The sequence below is a fragment of the Zosterops lateralis genome, assembly GCF_965231275.1.
Source record: "Zosterops lateralis genome assembly, chromosome: 4".
In the NCBI taxonomy this organism is placed as follows: Eukaryota; Metazoa; Chordata; class Aves; order Passeriformes; family Zosteropidae; genus Zosterops; species Zosterops lateralis.
Window position 1 is genome coordinate 67,957,935 of NC_139765.1, and position 25,026 is coordinate 67,982,960.

Below are 25,026 nucleotides of genomic sequence, written 5' to 3' on the forward strand. Positions count from 1 at the left end.
AGTACAAATGGCCCTGTTCACATAGAGACCTTTTACTGATTCTGAAAATATAGAATCTAAAATACTTTATCACTATTTCACTGTGGCAAAGGAGGATTTATGGCTGTAGAGGAATTAATTGTTTTGGGGGGTGGGGAGATGGGGAAAAGAATTGAAAATCTTCTGAAGAAACAAGAGCCATAGGGAGGGTTTTAGGAAACCCAATGAGAAGTAAAGGTGGAGCTTGAGGAACCAAACCAGTAACAAAACCTGCCGGATTCCCAAGTGTATTTTGTGCATGCTCAGATCAAAGTAATTTAGAAGAAGTGGGTACTTTGGAGGACCTATAATCAATTTTTTGGTTGTTTTTTAGGTAAGAAAAAAGGATCAGATTAACATTGAAACAAAGAATAAAACTGTGAGATTTATTGGTGAGCTTACCAAGTTTAAGATGTTCTCCAAAAATGATACTCTCCACTGTTTAAAGGTTGGTGTTGTGATAGTCCTGTACTCCTGTGTTTGCTCATAATGTATCCCCAACTATTCCTCTTCACTTACCTGCTGCTGATGTTACCTGAGTTTATTACATGGGATGTTTTGAGTCTTGGTGCCTGTGGCTGCTGTGTATGAGGAGACTTTTATAGCTGCTGTAGAAGTTAGAATGTTTTACCTCTTCTAATGGGAGGAATATATATTAAAATAAACTTCTACATTTGGACATAAGTAAACTGATCATCTTTTTAAGTATGGCAGACATTGATACTTCTTAATCTGCTGTGCATGGCAAAACTTCCACAATGTTGATTTCAATGAATGTTTTTGTGGAGAAAATAACAGTAAGGGAGAGGAACTGGAGGCAAAAAGCATTCTAGTGATGCAGGGAGAGGCTTTTATGCCATTTTAGCGGGTGCTTTTGTTTGTTGAGGAACAAAACATCTCTGGAAAGCATTAATCTCACTTTGCATGCTGATAAACATTCAAACCTTGATGCCAAGTCCCAAATTAAAAATAGGTGTTTAAAAATAAAAGGGCCTTTAATAAAAGATGCTTGAGACTCACAGCTTAACATCACTTTCTATGTGAATAGTTTCTATTCATTGACTTGTTAGATATAAAAGCTGAACTCCTAAAGAAATCATAATCACTCATAATTTCATTTCTCTTGTCTATAAAATGCTGTAAAATGCAAAGCTGTATTAATTACAGTTACTGCTTAACTTAAAACAGTGCAGTAGGTGTGCTCTGAGCTTACTGTGCCCTTGTGCAGTATTAGTGGGTTTTGGGTGGGGGTTTTCTGCCAGTCTTTCTAAACATCCTGTTCTTCTGAAGCCTAAATTTGGGGTCTGTAGACTGTTACAAGAGTTTCAAAATGAGATTAATCTTTTGAATATTCATAGAATGGTTTGGGTTGGGTGGGACCTTAAAGGTCATCTGGTTCCAACCCCCTGTCTTGGATGGGGACACCTTTCACCTCGACCTGGTAACTCAGAGCTCCATCCAACCTGGCCTTGGGCACTTCCAGGGATGGGGCATCCACAACTTTTTTGGGCAGCCTGTGCCAGGGCCTTGCCATTCCTAACATCTGATCAGTGAAATCCAATTGCATTTATTCTTTTAAGAATTGAGAACACCAGCGTAGTGTCCAGTCTTGTAGATAAATAAAACTTAATGTTTTCTGCAGCTGAAAAAGATGTTTATTTAACAAGCTGTTCTTTTATGTAAATACTTACCAGATGCTTCTGTCAGACTTCTCTCATCACCATATTGAAATGGCGTGTACCTTGCTGGAAACCTGTGGAAGATTCCTCTTCAGATCACCAGAATCTCACTTAAGAACCAGCGTTCTTTTGGTAAGAGAAAACTTGTTGTCTTATGGGGGAGGGTGTCATGTTCTGACTTAAAGCAATTGCTTCTTTTTGAAACTATTCTTGAGAACTCCAGTTGACCTAAAAACGTCTTCATGACTTGAAAGAAAATGTGAAAAAAAGAACTCAATTTCTGAAGTAAAAAGCTATTGCTTTTGTAATTCAGAGACAGGGCAAACCCAGAGGATGAAAGAATATTGTAGCTGTACCTGAACATGCCTGAAATATTGTTTGAGGGGAAAAATAGTGGTGAATGGAACCAAATATGATTTCAACTGGAAGTGAAAAGTGAAGACATTTATTTATGCAAGAGGTGGTTTCTATGTCCTGTATAATGATCTGGGGTTCTAAATGTGGAAAAAAAAAAAGTTTATGAAGACACTAAGAGAAGCAGTTTTAGAAACAGAGATTGGGAATTAAAATAAGATTAGAATTGGGATCTGTAGGTCTGGAGAAGGTCTGGCAAAGACTTATAAATAACAAGAACTGAATAATATATATACTGGGAGACATAATATACTACTTGGGAGACAATCCTAAAACTCTGTCAGACATGGTTGAAGAAGACCTTCAAAGATAGATTCACTTTCTCTTAAACCAGTGGTCTCTCTTCTCATGCTCTACTTAATGGAGAAGAAGTTGCATACTTGAGTTTGTTGTTGTACAATTTCTGTCCACAAAATACTGTTTTTTTCTGAACCTCACTGAATGTCGGAACATCTGTTGAGGTGGTACAGTCATGAGATGAAAGAGATGGGCTAGTTAAAACAAGCAAATTAACTGCCAGTTCCTTGGCTCTTGCTTTTTGTAGCAGTGCACTTTCTGTCTTGAAAGGTTTAAATCTCAATTTTCTAAAGGTTTGCCAGCTGATGTGTTGTATTGTGAAATATATTCCTTTCCACAATCAAGCATTTTTCCCTTGAAAACCCCGTTCCATTATCTTTAAAAGACATTTCACTCATTGCTATCACTTTTTTGTAGTTAATAAAAATTTTAGAAGTCAGGAAAAATTAAATACTTACACCAGAACTGGTTTTTGTAAGTGACTGCTTCCAGTATTATGCACTACAAAAATGCTGACTGTTAGCTGGATTGCTGGAATCTGCTGGATGAATGCTAAATGTGGCTTAACTGTGAAGTGCAAGACAAACCACAAACCCTGTTTGAATTACTGAGGCTTAAAGCCTCCCAAGGTTTTGGATAAGTCGTCTCTTTTTATGCATTGAGGAACCAGGAGAAGGTGGAAGGTGGCAAATAAGTTTGGAATATATTTTTTAAGATGTTAAATAGGCTAAATAGATCTATATCCTGCATCCATCTTAATAGCTGCACCTTCCAACATTCCCCTAAAAAACCTACAGATTAATTTTGACTTAAATAGTCTTACACAAATTGGATCATAGTCTTATGGTACAAGTTAGTGTGAACTGTGGAAAAGATTTGTCCCAAAGCAAGCTGATAAAAATCTTGTTTTAAAAATCTAAGCAATTGTAAAGCTGATCTACTCTTATGGGTTGAATTAAGGCCTGTTGATCCTCTAAATAATTATTGCTCCTAATCTTTACTGCTGACGATGTATTTTGTAATTAGACTCCAAACAGGCTGTGTGTCTCCTGCTAAAGACAATGGTGCTTTGTCCTGGTGTGAAAGAAAGTCATAGTTAAGAATGGATTTTAAAAGTAATTAAGGAAAAATTACTTATTGAGAAGTAAAGTGTTCTATAAAGGCATCACAAATTTAGTGGCATTAAGTAACTTTCTAGAGAATCATTTAGTGGTCATATCCTGGTTTTGTGGAACTACTTCATGTTTTGCAAATTTTTTAGAAATTTTTCTTTTATTGGGACAATGTTTATTTCTAGTAATGGTCTTCTTGGCAGCTCTTTCTAATTCAGTGTCCTTTATGTAATATAAAATACTAATGTAAAACTAGATTGGCTTTAGGATTGATCAGTTGATAAATGAATTATTTGAATTGGATTATTTGAACTGGAACTTTGAAAGGAAGATCAGCTTCATCTTGATGTATGTTTCTGTGACATAAGGAAATTAAAATGTCAAAATCTTGTTGTGGTCTTGCTGAAAGAATATTTGAAATTTTGAAATTAAAAGCTTCCTGATGCATCTTTAGTAATTTAACTTAGAAATTGACTTAAGCTTAAGGGCCAGATAAGTTGTGTTGATAAATACACTAAACTTCAGCTGCAAGGTGACTTCCTTCTTTGTATGACTGCCTTTACTGGTGGTGCTGAAACTGTGGGAGATGTTTGTACAGGCAGAGGCTGTGGCAGAATAAGTGCAGTTCATGTAGAACTGTGTTAATTCACTGTAACAATAACGTGCTTCCAGGAAATTAAAAATTCCCATTTTGAGCTGTCAGAACGAGTAGCAGGGCAGAGCAGTGCAGGTTTATTAAAGGGAAGGAGGAGCTGAGCAGTTTCAGTATTTTGTTATAATCTGATGTTTAAATGTCAGCCGTGCTGAAATGCTTTCTGGAATTGGAATTCTCATGATGCTTAGGTTTTGGTTAGTTACTTTTTTTTTTTTTTTTTTTTTTTTTTTTTTTTTTTTTTTTTTCTACTAATGGTCACTAGATTTTCTTTTGAAATGCTTCTGCAATATGCTGCATGCAGAGAGATTTTACTGCTCACCAAGAAGAAAAACCCAAACAGTTTTAATATTTTAACATGGATGCTTTAATGTTGTTTGTGGTCTGTTTTTCTCAAAGGAAAGACAGAAACCTAATCTTCAAATGTAAAGCTTTACCTGTGTAGTTCTTCATTTTAGCCTAATGGAATGAGGACCCCAATGTAGCTGATGAGCTTAAAGCACTTTGGACCTCAGGTCTTGGCTTTTTTCTTCTGAATTGCATCAAGATTTTTATTACTACTAGCAGTGTGCTATTATGATTTCTCTTTCCTGCCTGTCTGTCTGGTGCCTTAGCTGAAAAAGGACTGAAACAGTTTCTTGAAATGCTGGAGATTTTTAGTAAGTAGAGATTAAGATTTATACAATCCACTTACAGTTAGAACACACACTTGGGACTGCTCAAAACCCAATAAATTACAGTGATGTTGAGACTTCTGGTAGTGCATGTTGTCTCTTCTGGGAAGAAACATTTTAATTATAAGCTATGATTTACAATATAATGTACAACTTTTTATAACAGGAAAATACACAAATTATGTCGGTTTAGGAGTTTAAAATGTTATTTACAAGCTCTTCTGCCATTTTCTCTGTTCTGCTTCACTTTGACCCACTTAATTTTTCAGTTTCTAGTACAGCATGATCAATGCCATTAAGGCAGCAAAGGTGTATTTTCTCTTGATCTATCTAGAAAAGGTGAAAAGTTTTCAAAGGTAACATTAACATATATGACATGGTAAAGTTTGGGAAATTTCTACTCTTAAGTGTTTTTTCCCCACATAAAACAATTTATGTACTCAGTTGTTAAGTGCTGTGCATTTGTGAGGTGCCGGTAGGAAAATGTGCTGCTACTGACAGAAATTTCCCATTTGGAAAGGAACAATCTCACAGGGAATGAAAGGAAAGACCATTTGTGTCGTGGAAAAGGTTAAGAATGAAATGCCTTAGGGTTGGTGTCAGATGGAGACCTTCCTGGTGATAGATGACTAAAATCCAGGAAGAAAATGACATTATTTGTTGGGTTACTATGTTACACAAAGCTGCTCTTCCTCATTGAATTAGCAGCTGAAACTCTGGGTAAAGGAGCTGTTTGAGTACATTGACATTTCAGTTGAACTGAATCACTGCCTTGTAAAGGAAATTTTAAATTATTCAGGTTTACTGGAAAGGCCACCAGCATGAAAAATAAGTGCTTTCTCACCAATAATCAAAGGAGGTTTAAACTCTTGGTTGGTTTACTGGACTGCCTGAATGGATATACTAACATTTGTATGGGAACAAAACAATACTTACAATATTAATTTTGTTTGTCTGTTTGAAGTTTTAAATTACTGTGTAGCCAGCCTCTAGTAAATAATAAAGTTTAAACAAGTGCAGTTTCTTGATGAACCACCATAGAGTGATTTAGAATATATAGGATCAAATGATATACATCAAAATTTCATGCAGAATTATACCTATATACATATAAATACATAGATACATACTAAAAAGTATTTAATAATGGAATTAAGTTCATCCTCAACTGTAAAAATCTGCAAATTAGATCTGCTGTTTTAGTTCTTGTACAGAATTTTTAGATGAAAGAAATTTCTAAACTTCACAAAATAAACTTTAATTTACAAAGCTAAAATGAAGTATGGAGAAAAGACTGTATTGAGTGAGGAAAATCAGGACAATCCTGACAATTAAGTACAGTAATTAGTGTTGACTCTTACTTGTCTGATTTTTTCTGAAATATTATTTTATGGTGGATATTGTTTTTCTTACAGTCGATTCTGTTTGGATAAACAGCATCAATGGAGCATGGAATAAGGAAATTTCTGTTGTCTAAATCTTTGGAAATTCATATGAAACCATCAAAAACTCTGTGGAGTTACATGATGATGTGAAAAGTAGATTGCCAGTCTTACCATGATTCACTGTGTTTGTGCCAAGACATCAGTTTTTCAGCTACTTTAGTTTAATAAAATCTAGTTAAATAGTGTTTTAAACAGACTTGCTAGTAGTCTTATGAACCATTTAGCTGAACAGTAGCATTAAGATTTTGAGTAAATCTTAAAATACTTTTCCAAAACTTTTTTACCACAGCTGAACCATTATAAAAATAGAGATCATAAAGAAAAATGACCATGGAAAGAGCAACACAGAACCATGTCTATGTAGTTTGGTTTTTTTTCTCTCTACTCAAGCTTTTAACTTACTTTTCTGCAACCTTTCATATTTACTATATCCCAAATGCAAGTCTTAAAAGCCTTTGGCTTGAAAATGTGGCAGGTCAGCATCTCTAACTGGTCATTTGCATTTGTTTCCAGGAACAAATGATGAGGAAAAAACAAGCAATGCATCTTGATGCACGCTATGTTACAATGGTAGAAAATGCCTATTACTACTGTAATCCCCCTCCAGCTGAAAAAACTGTGAAGAAAAAACGTCCTCCTTTGCAGGAATATATCCGTAAGCTTCTTTACAAGGATCTCTCCAAGGTCACCACAGAGAAGGTAAATCCTTTCAAAATCTTTAATGCAGTTTTTACTGAAAGTGGAGTAGTGGTAACTTTGGAAAAGGTTTGGGGAGGGCTGTGGATTTTTCAGTTGTAAGAAAGAGGGATCATTTTTGTATTCATGAATAAAGTGGTTTAATTCCTTTTATTGGGACACACAGAACTCCAGTTGTGGACCTGTGTTCTCAACAGCATCAAATGCTGAACAAAGGGAGAGTGAGAGGAGAATCATTATGTTCTGTACATTGTGTTGGGAGAGTAAGGGACAAAAGGCTTCAGTTAAATACAGACTGTAAGAGCAAGGAAATTATGGAACAGCTTTGGACAACTTGATCAGTAGCTCAAGGACAGCAGTTGGGTTATGTCCATGAAGCCTTCCATGGCCACTGCAGGTCTGGAGGATGCCTGGAAGGGACAATGAGGTTGTTTGCAGGTGTTAACAGGAATTTCATCCCAACCAGGAAAAAGAGGGGGGATGACAAGGGAGCATCTTGATATTTTACCTGCTAAAATGTGAAGCTTGTTTTAAAATTTGGTTTAGGTCCTGAGACAGATGCGCAAGCTGCCTTGGCAGGATGCAGAAGTTAAGGACTATGTTATATGCTGTATGATCAACATCTGGAATGTGAAATATAATAGTATTCACTGTGTAGCCAACCTCTTAGCAGGGTTGGTCCTTTACCAGGAAGATGTTGGAATACATGTTGTGGATGGAGTGCTAGAGGATATTCGACTAGGAATGGAGGTAAACTATCAGTATTCTTGCTAAGCTCTACTCATCTATTTATGTTGAAAGGAAAACGAAAATAATTGTGCTCAAAGAAAGGAATTCGTGGGTTCTCTTTTTTTTAAATTTTATTTTATTTTATTTTATTTTATTGTATTTTATTTTATTTTATTTTATTTTGTCTGATGACTTTTCTATCTCAGTTACTTGCTTTGTATAGATTTATTTAAATTAATAGAATAGCCGTACAAAAAAAAAACCAAACTAACAACATTACTTAAGACAATTGTTTTGCCTCCCTTATCACAGTAAGACCATAGAATTTATATTTTGACAGTGTAGACATATTTACACAACTTCAAGTAACTTTGGAGACCAGTCCATATTTTAAAAGCTTTTATAATTACAAGAATTCTCTGGGTGGTGAAAAGTCATCATGGATTTAAGATGGAGTGTATGCTAAATGTATTGGAACTTAAATGTTAGCTGATCAGCTTTCATAATTACTTTTTAGTGTTTACTTTTGTGTAATGTATGTAGCCATAAATAACCATCCTTTATTATAAGAAATTCTGTCAACTTTTTAATACACTTTTTTCCTTTGTAAAAGGTTGGTTGGGTTTGGGTATTTTAATTATCTGTTGTGTCTGCACGATAGAGTGAATTTTCTTTTCTTTTGTGATAAAGGTTAATCAACCAAAGTTCAACCAACGGCGGATCAGCAGTGCCAAGTTTCTGGGGGAGCTTTACAATTACCGAATGGTGGAGTCAGCTGTGATATTTAGAACTCTGTATTCCTTCACCTCATTTGGTGTGAATCCTGATGGCAGTCCTAGTCCACTGGACCCTCCAGAGCATCTTTTCAGAATCAGACTTGTCTGTACTATCCTTGATACCTGTGGGCAATATTTTGACAGAGGATCCAGCAAGAGAAAACTTGATTGCTTCCTTGTATATTTTCAGGTATTCTAAATTTTATGCAGAACTCTAAAAGTTCTTTAACAAGCTAATATGAGTCAGTCTGTAACATGTTTATTTCGTCGTTCTCTAGCACTGTACATTGTAGAATCTTGTCTGTCTTATAGCACTTTTAGTTTCAAGTGATATGTTGAATTATGCCAAAATGATCAGGGAGCGCTCATTGCTCACACTGGGGTTTGCTGAACTTGAAGAAGAGAAGATTATTTAGGCTGCTGTCCTCAGCTAATGGTTTTTGTAGAGAAAGAGGAGTCAGATACTTCTCAGGCATGAATGGTGAAAGGATGAGAGGTAATGAGCACAAATTGCAGCAAAGAAAGTTCTGACTCAATTAATGCAACGAAGTGGGGCAAATATTTCAGAATGAGTATTTAAACACTGAAATGAGGAATTCCAGACCATGGAATTCATACTAAAACTTGCTGTATTTAGTTTCTTTTTCTGTCTGCTTTTCTCTATAATTTATACTAAAACAAGGGTATTAAAAAAATTAAAATTAAGGTGATAATTTATTTCAAACCTCAAGGATACAAATGATTCATCTGCATGCAAGGTGTAAGATGCTGTTTTGAAGTGTAGAACCTCAGAATGGTTTAGGTTGGAGGGGACCTCAAGGATCACATTTTTTGCATTTTTAAATGCAAAAACAAATGTTTTGTGGAAGACATCATTATATTTCTGTTACACCTAATAATTTCAGCAAGCCTTCCACTTGAGTATGTCATCTTTTGAGTAAGATTCTGTTACTCATACTTCATTTTCAGATGCAGATTTTGCAGTACCTTAGTTCTCATGTTCCACTGTTAGGTTCACTTAAAATCAGCATTTATTTTTTACAATGTCACTGTAAGAGGTGTATGTGAATTTGTTGTAAAGCAAACTGGATAAAGCACTTGAAGCTGGCTGCAGTCCAAAGATTTTTTTTTTTTTTTATGATGTGCCTCCTCCCTTTTCCCCATAATACAGAAATTCATTTTTCTTGAAATTATTTGGAGGAAGGAATCAAAAGCTGGCTGGATGTTAAATGGTCATCTCTTGTAGAAAGAATTTACCCTGAGAAGGCACTTTCTTCTCAGGGCTCTTTTGTTCAGTCTTCATACTTATAACAGTAGTTATGATTCTTAATATTTGTGATATCCCATGTTATCAAACAAGTTTTAGTGATATTAAAATATCTAGTAATTGTATGAAATAGGAGAGTAGTGACATGAAAACTTTTGCATTTTTTACTGTACAAACAAGGCATTTTAAACTTCTTAACCTAAGTGGTTTATAAACATCCGTGTGCATATAATTGACTTCAATATTTGGTATTCCAGCGCTATGTGTGGTGGAAAAAAAGTCTGGATGTTTGGACAAAAGACCACCCTTTTCCTATAGACATAGACTATATGATCAGTGATACACTGGAACTGCTGAGACCAAAGATAAAACTCTGCAATTCTCTGGAAGAAGCTGTCAGACAGGTGCAAGACTTGGAACGAGAATTCTTAATAAAATTGGGTAAGAAAATGTGCAAGGAAAGTCAGATGTTTTTGACAATTCCTGTAGTTCTTTAAGTTGTCTCTTTATGATGGCAGTAGATAACTATTGTTACGATAACTTATTCTCATGATAGAAATATTTTTGTAACTTTTTTGCATGTTTGTTTCTAGTCATTGTAGATACCATACAGAATCTCCATAATTCTAAAGTAGTAGATGTTGTAAAACATAGTCAATATAAATAATCTGAATAGAATAGTATTTGGAGAGCAGGTGTGTGTGTATTAATTTATGGAGTCACATGGTGCAAATGACGAGGAAGAAAATCATTAATTTAATCAGAAAAATGTAGTAATCACACTAATTTCAGGAGAAAACAGTTGGGCTGGCAGCACAGCTCAGTTGAAAATACACTGATTAGTGAGTATCTGAAACTGTTATCATATTAACCTTTAAACCTCTTGTACATATTTGTTCTTAGAAAGTGCTGGATACTACTGTGCTCATTACTTGTTAAATGAAGTTGTTTTCTAATCTTCCACCTTTATTTGAAAACAAGCTTGTTCATTAAAAGATTTTATGTGTAAATTTTACACTTTATAAGTGTTAATTAGAGCACTTCACCTACTTGGACACATTCATTTTTTAAGAATAATCCTTGAATTCGGTGGGATGAACCTTTTTTTAATATGCTCTTTACTTAATTGACATGCCTTGATATTCCCTACAGAGTAACTGAAAAACAGGTTAGAATTCCCCTACACTGTGATCTAAACTCAGGATTTTCATGCTCTCAAAATGATAACCAAGAAGAAATATACCAAGAGTTATATAAACTGTAATATTCTTTTGAAAGGTACTCAGCATTTCCTTCCTGCAAATAACAGGAGCTTCACAAAACTTCACCCTAATGGCTGGCCCTAAGTGCAGTTGGTCTAATGTCAAAAAAGGAATGACAACCTGAATAGTGACTGTGTTGACTCCTCACTAAATTCCTAGAAAAAACAGTGACCTAGAAGTCTGACATCATCAATCCTCTGGAGGATTAAGTGGCTTTGTAAATTAAGAAAAGAAAAAAAAAAAAAGAATGTATGAGAAAAATGGTGTATGCTGGAAGTTCAAGGGTTTGCATTGGATGACATAAGTATTCCAGTAGTCATTCTCTAAAAACAGATCTTAATTTTTTTCCTGAATCAGAACTGTGCTCAATTCTTAAAAGCTTAAATTAATTCTTAAAAATTCTTAAAAATCTTTCTGATTGAAATCTATATCTAAGACTAAACTGGACACTGAAACACTGGAAAAAGCTGAAACTAATTTTTCACTTCTGTGGGAATGGTACACATAACAGTATTAGGTTGAAAGATGCCTTACTGAAAGGAAGGAGATATTTATATTTGATATTTTACATCCAGAGTAAGCTAAAACATCTTGAAGGACAGAAGGCAAACAGGTCAGCAAGACAAACTGCAAGATGAACTAAACACAGTGTAGGAGCTGTCACACCTTGTCTGCAAGGAGGATGAGCACACCAGATAGTACTTGGGGAAGAGACTTTGCTTTCCCGGAGATTTCAGATAGGCACCTGCATCCTCATAGGTTGAAGTACAGCCTCAGAGCATTAGGAGAGAGTCATAAAAGTTTATTACAGGCTGAGAAAATTGTTATTTCAAACCTGTTAATTGACAGTAGAGGGAAGTACTGCAGCAAAGACTGCAGGGGCTTCATATCTCTGGGTTCTGCTGGTTTTGTGCAGTCTCTGTAGTTTGGTACTCAGATTTTGTTGTGTGCTTCAATAGGGTCCACATTTAATTTGAGGATGTTTTGAGGCAGTTTACACAGCTTCTTCTGTTCTCTGAGAGATTGTAAACATTCTAATGTCTAATGTTTTCCTTCATTTCTGACAGGACATTATTACCCTTTATGTCTAAGTTAACTATATAGGAAATGTTTCATTCAGAAGTCAATTATTATGGCCAGTGGGAAATTTTAGTGCTCAGTAACAATGGACTTTTGAAGTGATCTTCCACATTGAGTGGTTTTTTGTGTTCTAATGTTCTAAATCTTTCTCTTTTTCCAAATTTCAGGAATTGTGAATGACAAAGATTCCAAGGATTCCATTACGGAAGGAGAGAATCTGGAAGAGGATGAAGAAGAGGAGGAAGGTGGAGCAGAGACAGAGGAACAATCTGGAAATGAAAGTGAAGTAAATGAGCCAGAAGAAGAGGTGAATTTAATCATTTACCTTGCCTCATGTGAAAGAAGTGATTCTGATTGCTTGTTACTTTCTGAAGCCCTTCTAAGTCAGAGTTAGCAGGTGAAATCTGGGTGTGCACAGCCCAGCCAGTGCTGTGAGGATATTCCCAGCCCAGTTCCGTGTATGTGGAGAACTGAGTGTCTGAGGTTTATTTCTTATTTTGGCAGAAGCTTAAACCTGGCAGCTTTGCTCAGGGTATGTGCTGCTTCTCAGCAAGAAGATACCTTCAGCTTTTGGCATGAAAAAAGTCACTTTCAGATGACTTTCTTTATCTGTTGTAGAAGCAAATGTATTGACTAAATGTCAAAGCAGCCATTAGGAAAAATAACAGGTGTTCAGGGTATGCTTATGCAATATGAATAAATAAAAGATTTATGGAGCGTAAAAACCTTCCTTGTTTACTGTGCTAATAATATTTTCAATCAAAAATGGTGGAGCCAATAAAAAACCCCACAAGTACATAGAAATTCTGCCTTGTCACTATGACCCAGCAAAGTTGACATGATAATGGTATTGTTAAAACAAAATGAGTTCATCAAGGAAATAGAGAACAGTTTTTCTCCATATGCTTAGGCTGGTTGATTTACTAATAAGCTTTTTTTCAAAAGATGTCTCTCTGCATTAAAGGTCCTGAAGTTTGGCTGGGTTTGTGCCTTCACCCATGAATTAGTATCAGTAGAATCAGAAACAGGTACAGGGTGGGGAAGGCACCACTGGAGATTTTTGTATTTCCCTTCTTTGAACTTCATGAGTTCTTGCCAGTCCATTCCTCCTGCTTGTGGAGTTTCCTCTGAGTGGCAGCGTGTATCAGCCACTGCTCCCAGTTTTCTACTGTACATTTGTGAAATTAGTAATAAAGCTGAGTGAGTTCAGACTCAAACATTAAATAAAAAACAAACCAGACAAATTTACAAAGACTTAACTAAGTAACGTGAAAAGTTTAGGAAAATGTTTGAGGAACCAGCTGTCCTTCTTGTTTTAAAACAGTCAACAGTTAAAATTGAATTTTTCAGGAGGGCTCTGACAATGAGGAAGAAGAGGGTGAAGAAGAGGAGGAGGAAAACACCGATTATCTTACAGACTCCAATAAGGAAAATGAAACCGATGAGGAGAATACAGTATGTATTGAGCTGGAGAGAAGCAAACTGAATTTGCATCTTTGTCTTCTTCACTCAGTGTTTTTTGCCAGTGCTGCTCATAACATACCTGGGAAAATACAGCAAGGAGACTTCCTTATTATTTCAAATACATTTTATAGCTTATTTTTATATTTGCAAACTTTGGTTACTACCTTTTGAAAATTCTTATGCTGTCAAATTTATAGCAGCATGTTTTCACAAGGCTGTGAGCTTTCACAGGTAGCTAGACTGGAAAATACTGTGTAAATGATGATTTTGCAATGCCAGCAGTAGTAGCAAACGGATAGTTATCAGCAAGGTAAGCCAATTACACTTCACCAGATCTCAAAACAGAAAAGAAGACAAGCCAAGAAGTGTGAAATTCCTACAATACAGATTTAGGATTGACAGATTATAATGTTTGCAGCTAAAGAGCCCATCTGGTTGAGCCTGAATTGCAGTTACATAGTAAGGAAGTAATGAACATTATAAAACAATGTGTTGGGGTGCTGACTTCTGACATTTTTGTTGTCATGTTGTGCTTTCTAAGTAATTGAAAGGTAGCCTTTGTCTTGAAAATACCATCTGACTTAATGGAAAATTGAATTTAAATAGGTGTGTTAAGGATAGAGACTTTTTTTTTTTTAATTGTTGCCACATCATGAATGTGTCCCTGCACCTGCACACACACACACTCATACATGAGTTTGTCAGAATGTTATGAGTGACCATAAAGCAGTAAATCTGCCTTTCAAGAAGATAATCAAGGCTGAAAACTTCTTTCTTGAACAGTTTGGTGCTATAAACCTTTTGATCTTGTATGATATAAAAGCAGTAAGGATATCTTCCACTTATTTCTAGACTGAATATTCATATTTCTGAAACTAACGTAATGGACCAATTTTTCCCATTGCAATAGGAAGTAATGATTAAAGGAGGAGGACTGAAGCATGTCCCTTGTGCAGAGGATGAGGACTTCATTCAGGCCTTGGATAAAATGATGCTGGAAAATCTTCAGGTATAAATAGTTATTTTCTTAATTTAATGTACAGCTAACTGTAGTTGATTTTTTTCTTAAAGTAAATAAGTGATTAATGCTTAGGTTAACATACTAAAGGAATTAAGATTGTTTTTTTCTTTATTTTGGTCTCTTCTCTGCAGTTGACTTGTTTGACTTTAGTAAAATAGCTGTTAATTATATTGTTTGCCCAGTGACAAACTGACATACTGACATATATTTTACAGAATGAATAATGAATGCAGCAGATACTGTGCAACACTTCTGACTTTTATCTTAGGCTTTAATAGGCTTAAAATGCAGATACATTTAAATTTACGTAAGCTTTTAGTAGTTTGTTTTCTTAGTCACATCTGGTAAATATTTCAGGATTCAGTATAGCAAGCCCTGTATAATAAATATATTAATAAGATGCACCAAAAAAACTCTTGAATTAAGAATGTACACTCTACAAAGTGTCTCATCAGGTCTCTAGATTTCTTTTCCTAAGAGATTGCCTTGTAACTTTCTTCTTCACAAACAAGGAAAACAAAAGTAAAATATAGTAAGCCTAATAAATGTATTTATTTATTACTCGCTTTCCTGGAAGGTTAAACCTTTTCTCAGTTGTGAAACTCTTAATGTTGCCAGCCCGACTGGCGGCGTCAGCATCTGATCATTTACAGAATTCACTTCTCTTTTCATAGCAACGAAGTGGTGAATCTGTTAAGGTGCATCAACTGGATGTTGCTATTCCTCTGCATCTCAAAAGTCAGCTGAAGAAGGGCCCCCCACTTGGAGGTGGGGAAGGAGAGTCAGAGTCTGGGGACACGATGCCATTTGTCATGTTAACACGAAAAGGCAACAAACAGCAGGTAAGTTATAGGTGTTGCTTAAATAAATAAAGGCCTTTCACTTCAAAAACAAGTAACGCAAGTTTTTTATTTCTTCTGTAATTTCTCAAATTCAGATATAGACAACTTCATTTTGACACATGGAAATGCCATATATATAATTTCTTGGAGTTCTTGGTTGTTAATAGAAATGATGTAGAAAAATTCTGTGGTCAGATTACACCATTGGTATTTACATTTGGTGATTCTACCAGGAGTTCAGTGGTATGTCTTGCATGTATTTTAGATATAGTTGTGGAAGGTGAAGAGATGTGGTTGTTGAACTGCCATTGAACATTCAAAGGAGTAGAAAGAAAAAGGAATATTCCAGAATCTTTAAGATTCCACAGCTTTTCTAAAAACACTTTCAGCTTCAAATCAAGATACATGGTTATTGCTAAATTCCACTTAAGTAACTGCCACTTGGCTGAATTTATTCAACTTGCAAAAAGGAAAAACGTCACTATCTCTGAAGACACTGTTAGGGGACTATTCTAGAATGCACAGAGTGAATCTCTTGGATAAACTTAAATGGAAATCAGGTTGATAAAACAAACTAACTCCTTGCTTCATGCAGCTAAGCTGTATGTTAATCTTGGCTCTTTTCTCCAGTATATGTTTGAATTTTCCTAGCTCAGCAAATGCACAGTACACAAATGTCTACCTAACACATTCCACATGTATTTCTTGACATGGTTTAGGGTTTTTAAAGAAACCTTTTCATTTTGGTTGTGTAATTTAATGATGAAAATAAATTACTCTGAATTTATATGGAAAGCATACCCAAGGAATTGTTTCATGCCATGGATCTGAGCCTTTCAAGTGTTTAGATCCATGTCATTACTTGGTTTTTACATTTGTTACCTGAATTATGACAGCAGTGTAGCTGTTTGGGTGTAGAAACCTGAAGCTGACTCCTTCTCTTCCTTCATATGAAACACATTTCAAAAAGCCATGTAGGAAGTGGTTATTCTGTTTTCCTGGAACTTGAATGTGGTATACAAAGTTGTACAAAAGCTCTAAGTGGGAGATTTTTAATTGTGGTTATTGGTCTGAGAAGGGGTTTAAGAGAACTCCATGTTTTTTTAAATGTTGTTTAACTTTTTCAGGATAATTTACGAGGAGTATCTGTAGTTACAGGGAATTTTGGGATATTCATATTCCATGTAAAGGGGAAAATATTGTAGAAATGTGACTTAGAAAGAAAGCAGAACTTGTTCAGGAGTTTTCCCTGCTCCTCCCCCAGTATTTGGTTTTGGGAGTAGGCTCTTCCTGCCAAAACTCCTCTCAGTGTTTCTAGAAATGTAGAAAACAGTTGCTTTATAGACTACTTCAGCTCTTGAATTAATGAAAGACTTCTTTGTCCATAGTTCTGTATTCAGAAAAAAATGTGTTTTAGTACAGAGTTTTAATAGAAAAATAAGCAGGAAAGACGAGGTGGAGTTGAAAAGAAAATAATTATTCCTTCTTACAGTGCTTTATTTTAAATCTGCATGAGCAGAGTCTGCAGTGAGTTTTGAAGTGATGTTAAGTTATAGCTGTAAACTTCATCTTTTACAGTCAAAAGAAGTTTGCAGCAACCTGGGAGGAGGCTGTAAGTAGCTTCATCTGCACAGTCACCGGAGTGATAAATGACATCAGCCTGCTTGCTCTGCTAGTAATGATTTCAGTCTCCGTGTTCATTGTCAGTGGTTCTCTTGAAACAACAAATGTTAGAAAAAAAGGATTGTGCTGTGCTTCCTTTCTGAGGGTGACATTTGGTACTGGAGGTCCATTTGCCAAATACTCAGTTCACATGTCAGTGTCCACCCAGATTTTAGTGCCGCATTGACAAATAGTTTTTTTTGAAGTAATATAAGAGCAGCTGACTGGTGTTTATCAGCTGTGTATATCCAAATTCATGGTGGTTGCAGGCTCATTGTGACAAGGACACCATATTTTATCCTCAAATCTTAGAAAACTAGTAGCAGTAGAACCTAACGTGGTTATTTGAAATTAAGATTATGACATTGTGGTTTATCCATAAGCCATGAGAGAGCAAGGAGAAATAATGTTGGCATCGTAAGGGATCAGAGCTGAGCTGTATCTAATACCATTTGGTGTTTCTGAACCAAGAAGTTTTATGCCAGGTAGGTATGAACTAAAATGAGGTACAGACAGTAAAAAGAAAGTCAAGAAATTTGGTTACTACCTAAGACAAAAAGTTTCCTTCCCTTTGAAAGATTTTTCACAGGGCTCCATAAAAGAATGATAATATCCATGGAATGGTCACATCTCTCCCTGAATGTGAAATGTTTCATCTCATTTATATTGTCATGTCTTTATCTCATGGCATTTTTATAAAATCTGTAGTCTAGTCTTCTGAATAATGATTTTTGATCTTCCTTCAGTTTGACATCTTTAAAGAGAAATCCTCTGTCCTGCCCCCACCTCTCAGATTTGATGTGAGCTTTTTGATACACCTCTGCAATATTTGCAAATCGGAAATGTTTCAGTTGCTCAGTAATCATCATATCCTGTAGTAATTGTCATCAGTGACTTGATTTCAGGTGGCAGCTGATTGCCTTGAGATAGTGACTCAGTGGTGTTTTAATTGCCAGGCTGCTGTTTTTCTATCTGTTTCTCTCATTTACACCCCTCTGTAGTTCAGTTTTCTTTTTCTACTTGAAGCATCCCGTCTGGAAACACCAATCCTATTTAGCTGATAAATCCATAGAACGGAGAAAATATAAAGGACATAATAATTAAAATGGTTGAGGAGCTTACTGGTGAAGCTGAGGAATGATTTTTATCATAAAATGCTGCTAATGGATTAGTTATTTGTGCAGTTTACATAAAGTTCATTTGATGGTATCTGGGAACCTGCACAGCCTGCTTGGCAATAAGTAACCAGAGCTTACTTTGCTCTTGGAATTTCAATTTTCATTTCTATTCTTCCCTGCACACCTTAATAACAACCTCATTTATATTCAATATAGTGTGTTATTACCCTTGCCCCCACCTCCCAAAAATCTCATGTAAATACACCTTGTAGTTGGTAGGGTTTAGGGATTTACTGTGCACAAGTTTTTCTCAGGTCTTTGCAAGAGTCTGTCTTTGTTTCAAACACAGTTTATTTTCAAGTGCTTCTTCTGAGTCTTCTCACACTCATCCCTCTGCTGCTAGTGGGGCATTACTCTCTGAGATACCTTGAGATTGTTCAGTGATTATTGCATTAAATACTAACCGCAGGTGGTGAGGATTTTGCTTTTACTCTAAACCTTCTCAGCAGAGGTTTTGATAATTTGTCTTTCTCTGCAGCTTTTGACAGTGTAATAGAAAAGAACACTTAGGAATTTACTTCTGTTTCTTTGGAAATAGATCTCCCATGACGAGTAACAAGGAGCAGGATTCAGTGTAGTTCATGGAATATTGAGAGTGATTATCCTTAAATGCATTACCCTTCTTACGGCACAGAAATACTTATTTCTAAAGGACATGGAGTTGAAGGAGGAAGTGAGATTTTTCTAAATATTTGCAAACTTTAGCATTAAGGATTTTCTGAGAACTGTTGTTTCAGTTGTGGATAAAATTAAGAATTATTTCTCTGTTCTAGAACAATTGTAAAAAGAAAATAGATATGTAGAAGTAACAAATTGGATTTTCTGAGTCTGGGGAAAAAGAAATTGCCTTCCTTACACCTCCTTGAAAATACCAGCTGGATTTCCAGGGAGAGGATACTTCTGTGGGAGTGCCAGGCTTACCTGGTGTGTCTTAGGGCAAATCAGATAATGGATGTTTAAATCAGAATGTGTGGTGGTCCCATTTGTGTATGGGGGAGGAGGAAAAGATCAATCTGACTCCGTGGTTGTCTCTAGGCTAAGAAGAAGCACTGGGGAGCCAGAATGATTCTCAAAAACAAAAGTATTGGGATTTCCAGGGAATGTCTGAAATGCTTGGCATGTTTTTCCTCTGTTATCACAAGGGATAGTAGTAGAAATTCTGCTCAGGAGGCTTCATCTCTCTGGAAGGAAGAGATCTGAAGAGGGAGATGCAGCTTTCTGAGCCAGCTGGGGTGCTTTTGTCTCAAGACCAGGGCAATTCCCTGTGGGCAAATCAGCTGGTGTGAAAATAAGAAATAAGACATATAGCTGTGCCTTCCTAGAGAGAGACAGTCACTTGTTCACATGAATATTGTGTGTAGTAGGTTTTGGACACCTTTTTTATGTGTTCTCTGTGTCTTTAACAGATCTTGCATTTTCTCCTGCTGCTTTATGTGAAACAGAGGTTCAAAACAAACCAACAAAACACTTCACAGTAACAAAATTTCATAGAAAGTATTGAAATAACCTAGAAATAGCCATAGCATTTCTGTATTTTGGATTGTTTTGTACTGGTTGGGTTTTTTTCTCTGATGGACACTTAAAAACTTATTTTCATTTGCAGTTTAAGATCCTAAATGTACCAATGTCTTCCCAACTTGCTGCAAACCATTGGAACCAACAGCAAGCGGAACAGGAGGAGAGAATGAGGATGAAAAAGCTCACTCTGGATATCAATGAACGGCAGGAACAAGAGGACTATCAGGGTAAGAAAATCACCAAGTATATTGTTTTTGTTTTGGGGATGTGCAGAAAGCATTATTTGTGATGCTTAGCAGCTGAAGTTCTAAATATTGATTCGCAGTACTTACAGGAAACCCACAGTCTGGTTTTAGTCATTCTGTTTCCTCCCTGGTCTTTGTACTTGAAGTTTTTGTAGCTGTTCCGTGAAAAGGAATTTTCAAATGGGTCTCAAATTTCAGCATTTCCATTTATTTTGAGAAAAGGGAAGAACTGAGATTGTTCCTTTAAAATTAAGGTAATATAAAATCAATGTGATGTTTACTGCAAGATTGTTGAGTTGCATACAAGATGAATTCTGTACAATTTAGGCTCTGCTTTTAAGGTATTATTTTAGATATTAATAATATTTAGACTCCTTAGGCTTGCTGAAACTTGAAAGTCCTGAAGTAACCTTCACCTAAGAAATACAAAACATTACTTCAGCTTCATATTGTAAAGGTTCTAGGAGTCCTCAAATCTGGAGCATAAGCATATTTTAACAAAATGAAGGTTTCCTACAGATGACACAGTTAATTTGTTTTTTTGAAGACATGCGAGTCAGGCATTTTGGAACCTGGACAGGTTGAAGCAAACAGTGAGTACAGCAGGTCATACAGTCCCCAAACACGTGCACATGATGTGCTTGGTTGTTGGGTGTTTTGGGTTGTGGGTTTTTTTCAGATTCAGCTTCACTTGGCTTACTCAGATAAAAACAAAGCCAGGCCAATAAAACCGATGTCTTATGTTCCTGTTACCATTTAACATCTCAAAAGTTTTTGCTCTGCTTTTTTTCTGTAAAGATGTTGTAGTCTGGTGGTAATCACAGTGTAAGTAGTTAATTAGTAGGAAATCTCATTTGAGGTATTTAGTGAAAGGTCATTGTTCATCAAGAAGTGGGAAATTAAAGCAGTTCTAATTTGGAATAAGATATGGAATCCAGTACTTCTTGCAGAACTTCGATACCACTAGAACTAAACCTGGTCATTGTAAAAAGGATTGTCTTCCAAAGTGAGTGTCTGCTGAGCTCTGAAGTGGTAACACAATATATTCTTAGTGTTAAACTTGGTAATTAGCTCAGAAACTTTCCTGAGACATTCTGTTCTTAAAAAGCCACCTGTGAAAAAGGAAGACTCTAGAATTAGATATTTTAGTGCTTCTCTCAGACTTTTTGCAGGTTTTTCCTCATTAGATACTTGTGATATTTCTACTGGTCAAGGCATTTGGGTTTTGTAGCCCGTTGTATGACTTTGTTGATACCTAAAATGAACCTGTTTAATCTAAGATTTTATTATGAGCAATTGTGCTTTTTATGCAAAAAAGGATCACATTGATTTATTTCTGCTAGGCAAAATCAGACAAGTGACACAAATTGATAACTGGAAATAGGCTTTTTTTTAAATTTTCTCATAGATTTTTATTTAGTTGATGGGTATAAAACAATACAGGAAATCAACACAAAAGAGAAAGGTTTTTCCATAATTGACATTCCTTTTTAAAACAGCTGTTGATTCATCTTATTAGCCTGGGTAATATACAGCATAAAACCAAACTAAGAAGGATCTTTTAATCAGGCTAAATTAAACAGGCCAAATTACATTCACCTTTGGAGCAATTTTTTATTTAGATTTTGTGCAGTTGATTGTTACTTTTGAAGAGTCATCCTGTCTGTGACAAGTTGGTACCTACCCATTGAATGAAAGTGTTGGGTTTAAATTTCTCTTTCAAGCTTTGAAGTTACCGAGAGAGGAAGAATTCTCAATTTCTTGAAGAATGCCTCAGGGTTGTCCCAGCGTTTGCTCTTGTACTTGTTGTTCTTTTCATCTGCACGGGGTAGCTAATAGATGGAAATTCATCAGTGGACTTCAAAGTAGTATCAGATAATGATTTGATGTTTCAGCAAAGCTTATTATATTACAAACACTTTTTAATTTAAAGAACTGTTAGGAACTTGGGTGGTTCTCTTGTTTAGACTGGTACATTTCTGTGCAGATTATTTTCTTCTTCACTAAAAAACCAAGGAGGTTTGGTGATGTGCCTTCAGCCTAGAAAACACACTGTGCTCCCCTGCCATCTCTGCCTTCTGTCACCTTCTCCAGTTCTGAACTTCCCAGTGCCATATTTCCTTTCATCTGCTGTGTGGAAACAGAAGAGGCAGATGTGCACATACTTTTTCATTCACTGCTTGCTGCTCACACCTGGCTGGCAGGGTACCCTCATCTGGTTTTCCTCCTGAGCCTCCTCATTGTCTGCCCCCAGAGCTCTCTCCTGGCACAGGGTTGTTGGGAATGCTGATGTTTCATGATGTTTACAAACATGGGCTGTCAGTGTGTCCAGGTGCTGAATTCAGTGTACAGAATATGGATACAAGGATCACTGACTGCAGACACTGAATGTTAAATCAGTCACAGTTTCCCAGTTTCTCCAAGACTGGGTGGATAACTTTACTGAACGTTTCACCTGCACCTTGTAAATGAGGGAATCTCATTAGAGTCTCCAGTTTGGCCCCACTGAGAGCAGTGTGTGTGCAGCAGGTGATGGGTGTGTGCCTCCAATGAGATTACCAGAGATTAGAGAACCAGACAGAGCAGACTTTCAAACATAATCTGTTTAACAGCTTAGTCCACTTTTCCCCCTCGTTTATCCCATCTGTTTGCTGAGTAATGTAGATCCCTGCTCAGGTGGAGTGTAGGAATACTTTCCATTAGGTGTATTAACAGATTGGCAGAGGTTACCTCCTATGATGTATCTTTAATTATATTGGCTACTTAATAAGCATTCATTTAGCCTGGTAAAGAAACATTTTTTTAACATTGAAAAATGAAATTAAGTTTTAGAAATAAGGTTTTACCAAATATCAAAATACAAAACTATCCTATTTTCAGTTGCCCAAAACAAGGCTGTCCAGGGCTAAACTGGGTAGTGTGAGCTGCTTTCCGCAGCCAGATTATTCCCACTGATGATAAAGTGAAAAACTCCATCCATGGGACAGCTGGTGCAATGTAGGTCAGCTGAGTCACCTTCTTCAGGTGCCTTGTCTTTCCTGGAAAATGATCCAATTATGCCAAGCTTAGACTTAAATGCCTGACTGGCAATGCCTAATTTTAGGACAGATTTCTAGCTGAGTCTTTTAATTGGCAGCAGCATTGTCCAGTTTTACTATTCCAGGGAGGTTTAATGTTGAGGCCACTCGTGCTGCTGTGAGTCTTTGTTCCTGGTCATTGGTGAAGAAAGTGGTGACTGATGTATTTAGAAAGAGAAGGTCACAGGCCTTTTCTTGAGCATCTGTGATGAAAACCATTGCTGGCAGTTCCTTCTGCAGGAACATCTGGAAATGCAAGTTCATACTGTGGGGTAGCTTGGGTTTATGAAAGCTGTGGATGAAATCTGTAACTTTTTGAAATTAACTTTTGTGGAATAACTTGAGTGTTGACTCTACAGCAAAATGTAAGTGTAAATGGCAGTGAAATTTGCATATGTAAATTCCTATGCAAAATGACGCATAGAAAATGTATTTTCTTCTTTCTTCTATTTACTTTTCTTCTGCTTGAAATCCCAGAAATGTTGCAGTCTCTGGCACAGCGTCCAGCTCCAGCAAATACTAATCGTGAGCGGCGGCCTCGTTACCAGCATCCGAAGGGAGCACCTAATGCAGATCTAATCTTTAAAACCGGTGGGAGGTAGGACAATCTTCCTTTAAATGTGGTAATTCTGGTTCTAGGCAAGTAATTACCTTTATAATTGAAACAGATAATGATCTCTGTAGTGACTGCTTGGGCAGTCGTTTCCATTCTGAAGCATTCTCTTAAAATGCCAAGCAGTGTTTTTTGCTAACACAGTGTCTGAACCTCCGTGACAGTTTGGAAGCCAAAATATTATTTTTCAGTTGTGAAATGGCTGCTAGAATCTGAGCCTCTTTTTGTAGGGGAAAAGATGCAAGTCTGCTTTCTCCATGAGAGAGGGAGAGGATATTTTCTTTTAGTATCTGCAAAAATTCTCACTCTGCTCTTTCTGCAATGTTGACAGCTATTCCTCTGTATTTGATGCCCTGAATGGAAAGTAAATATGGTAAAGGTGGTGAAGATGGAGAGGAACTTTCAATTTATGGTCTGCAAGAGTGTACCAAAACCAGTGTTAACATGAAAAGAGTCATTCCCTATTGCTTAATAGTTGTTGTGAGGCTTTAGTGTGTCTTTTCTCACTCAGAGTAAGCTGACAAGTAAACCATTATGTTAGCCTGGCAGCACACACTTGAGTAGACAGTTTCAGGTGAAATGCAGACTTGCTTTCATGTTTCTCTTTTCTTTGCAAATTAATTTCAAAGGTGGATTGATGGGAGCAGCAACTGGGAAGGGACGGTTTACCTCCTAATGGGTCTGTCTTTGTAAATTGCAAATAAGTCTAATGTAATGTACTATTTCTGTGTTACAGTAGCATTTCCAACTTCTTCATGGTACATATTTATGATCATTTGATAATGTCCTGATGATCACTCTCTCCATTGAGACCTCATACAGACACTGCTTGCACAATTTTTTTTTTAAAGATTGCAGTTTAAAATAAATGTTTTTTTAAAAATGAACCAGATGTAACTTAATAAAATAAGCAGTGCTTTCGATTGAGCTTTTTCATATCACTGTGACCTAATGGCATTTTAGGAATACAGAGTGTTCAGGTACACTGAATTGCCACAATACTTGCAGGTGTTTCATTAACATTTCTGTTCTTTCAGGCACAAGCTTCATGCTGCAGTTATTCTTTAAATACAACAGCCAGACCAGTAAATGTGATATCTGTAGATTTCTTTTAAATTATTTTCTTTAGAAAACTTTTTCTGTTCTGATGTTGTAGGGAAAATATGATGTAGGACTTCCCTGTGAAGTAGGTCAGACGTTTTCCAGCAAACAGTTTGAATAGTGTTTGCTTATTCAACTGCCATGCACTTGTAGTTCTGATGTAGGTTTTTTTAATGGAGTTTACTCTTTGTTCCTTTTAATCTA

General features: G+C 36.3%; 1 protein-coding gene and 1 long non-coding RNA gene across 3 annotated transcripts in view; both read left to right on the forward strand.

Moving 5' to 3' along the window:
- LOC310909031 overlaps nucleotides 1-25,026 on the forward strand; it is a 264,699-nt gene that overhangs the window by 219,563 nt on the left and 20,110 nt on the right. The gene's annotated exons all lie outside the window — the stretch shown is intronic.
- Nucleotides 1-25,026, forward strand: part of UPF2 (UPF2 regulator of nonsense mediated mRNA decay) — a gene marked incomplete at its 3' end in the record, with an annotated part of 53,302 nt that overhangs the window by 22,242 nt on the left and 6,034 nt on the right. Inside the window, exons 10-21 of one of the 2 annotated variants that reach the window (XM_083859302.1) lie at nucleotides 353-466; nucleotides 1,713-1,829; nucleotides 6,805-6,990; nucleotides 7,534-7,737; nucleotides 8,407-8,682; nucleotides 10,017-10,200; nucleotides 12,269-12,408; nucleotides 13,452-13,556; nucleotides 14,476-14,574; nucleotides 15,261-15,428; nucleotides 19,872-20,013; nucleotides 23,586-23,706. In XM_083859302.1, the coding sequence (XP_083715428.1) occupies nucleotides 353-466; nucleotides 1,713-1,829; nucleotides 6,805-6,990; nucleotides 7,534-7,737; nucleotides 8,407-8,682; nucleotides 10,017-10,200; nucleotides 12,269-12,408; nucleotides 13,452-13,556; nucleotides 14,476-14,574; nucleotides 15,261-15,428; nucleotides 19,872-20,013; nucleotides 23,586-23,706 (1,856 nt within the window). Of the gene's footprint in view, nucleotides 1-352; nucleotides 467-1,712; nucleotides 1,830-6,804; nucleotides 6,991-7,533; nucleotides 7,738-8,406; nucleotides 8,683-10,016; nucleotides 10,201-12,268; nucleotides 12,409-13,451; nucleotides 13,557-14,475; nucleotides 14,575-15,260; nucleotides 15,429-19,871; nucleotides 20,014-23,585; nucleotides 23,711-25,026 lie in introns of those variants that run through there. The other variant, XM_083859303.1, reaches the window with a different exon arrangement.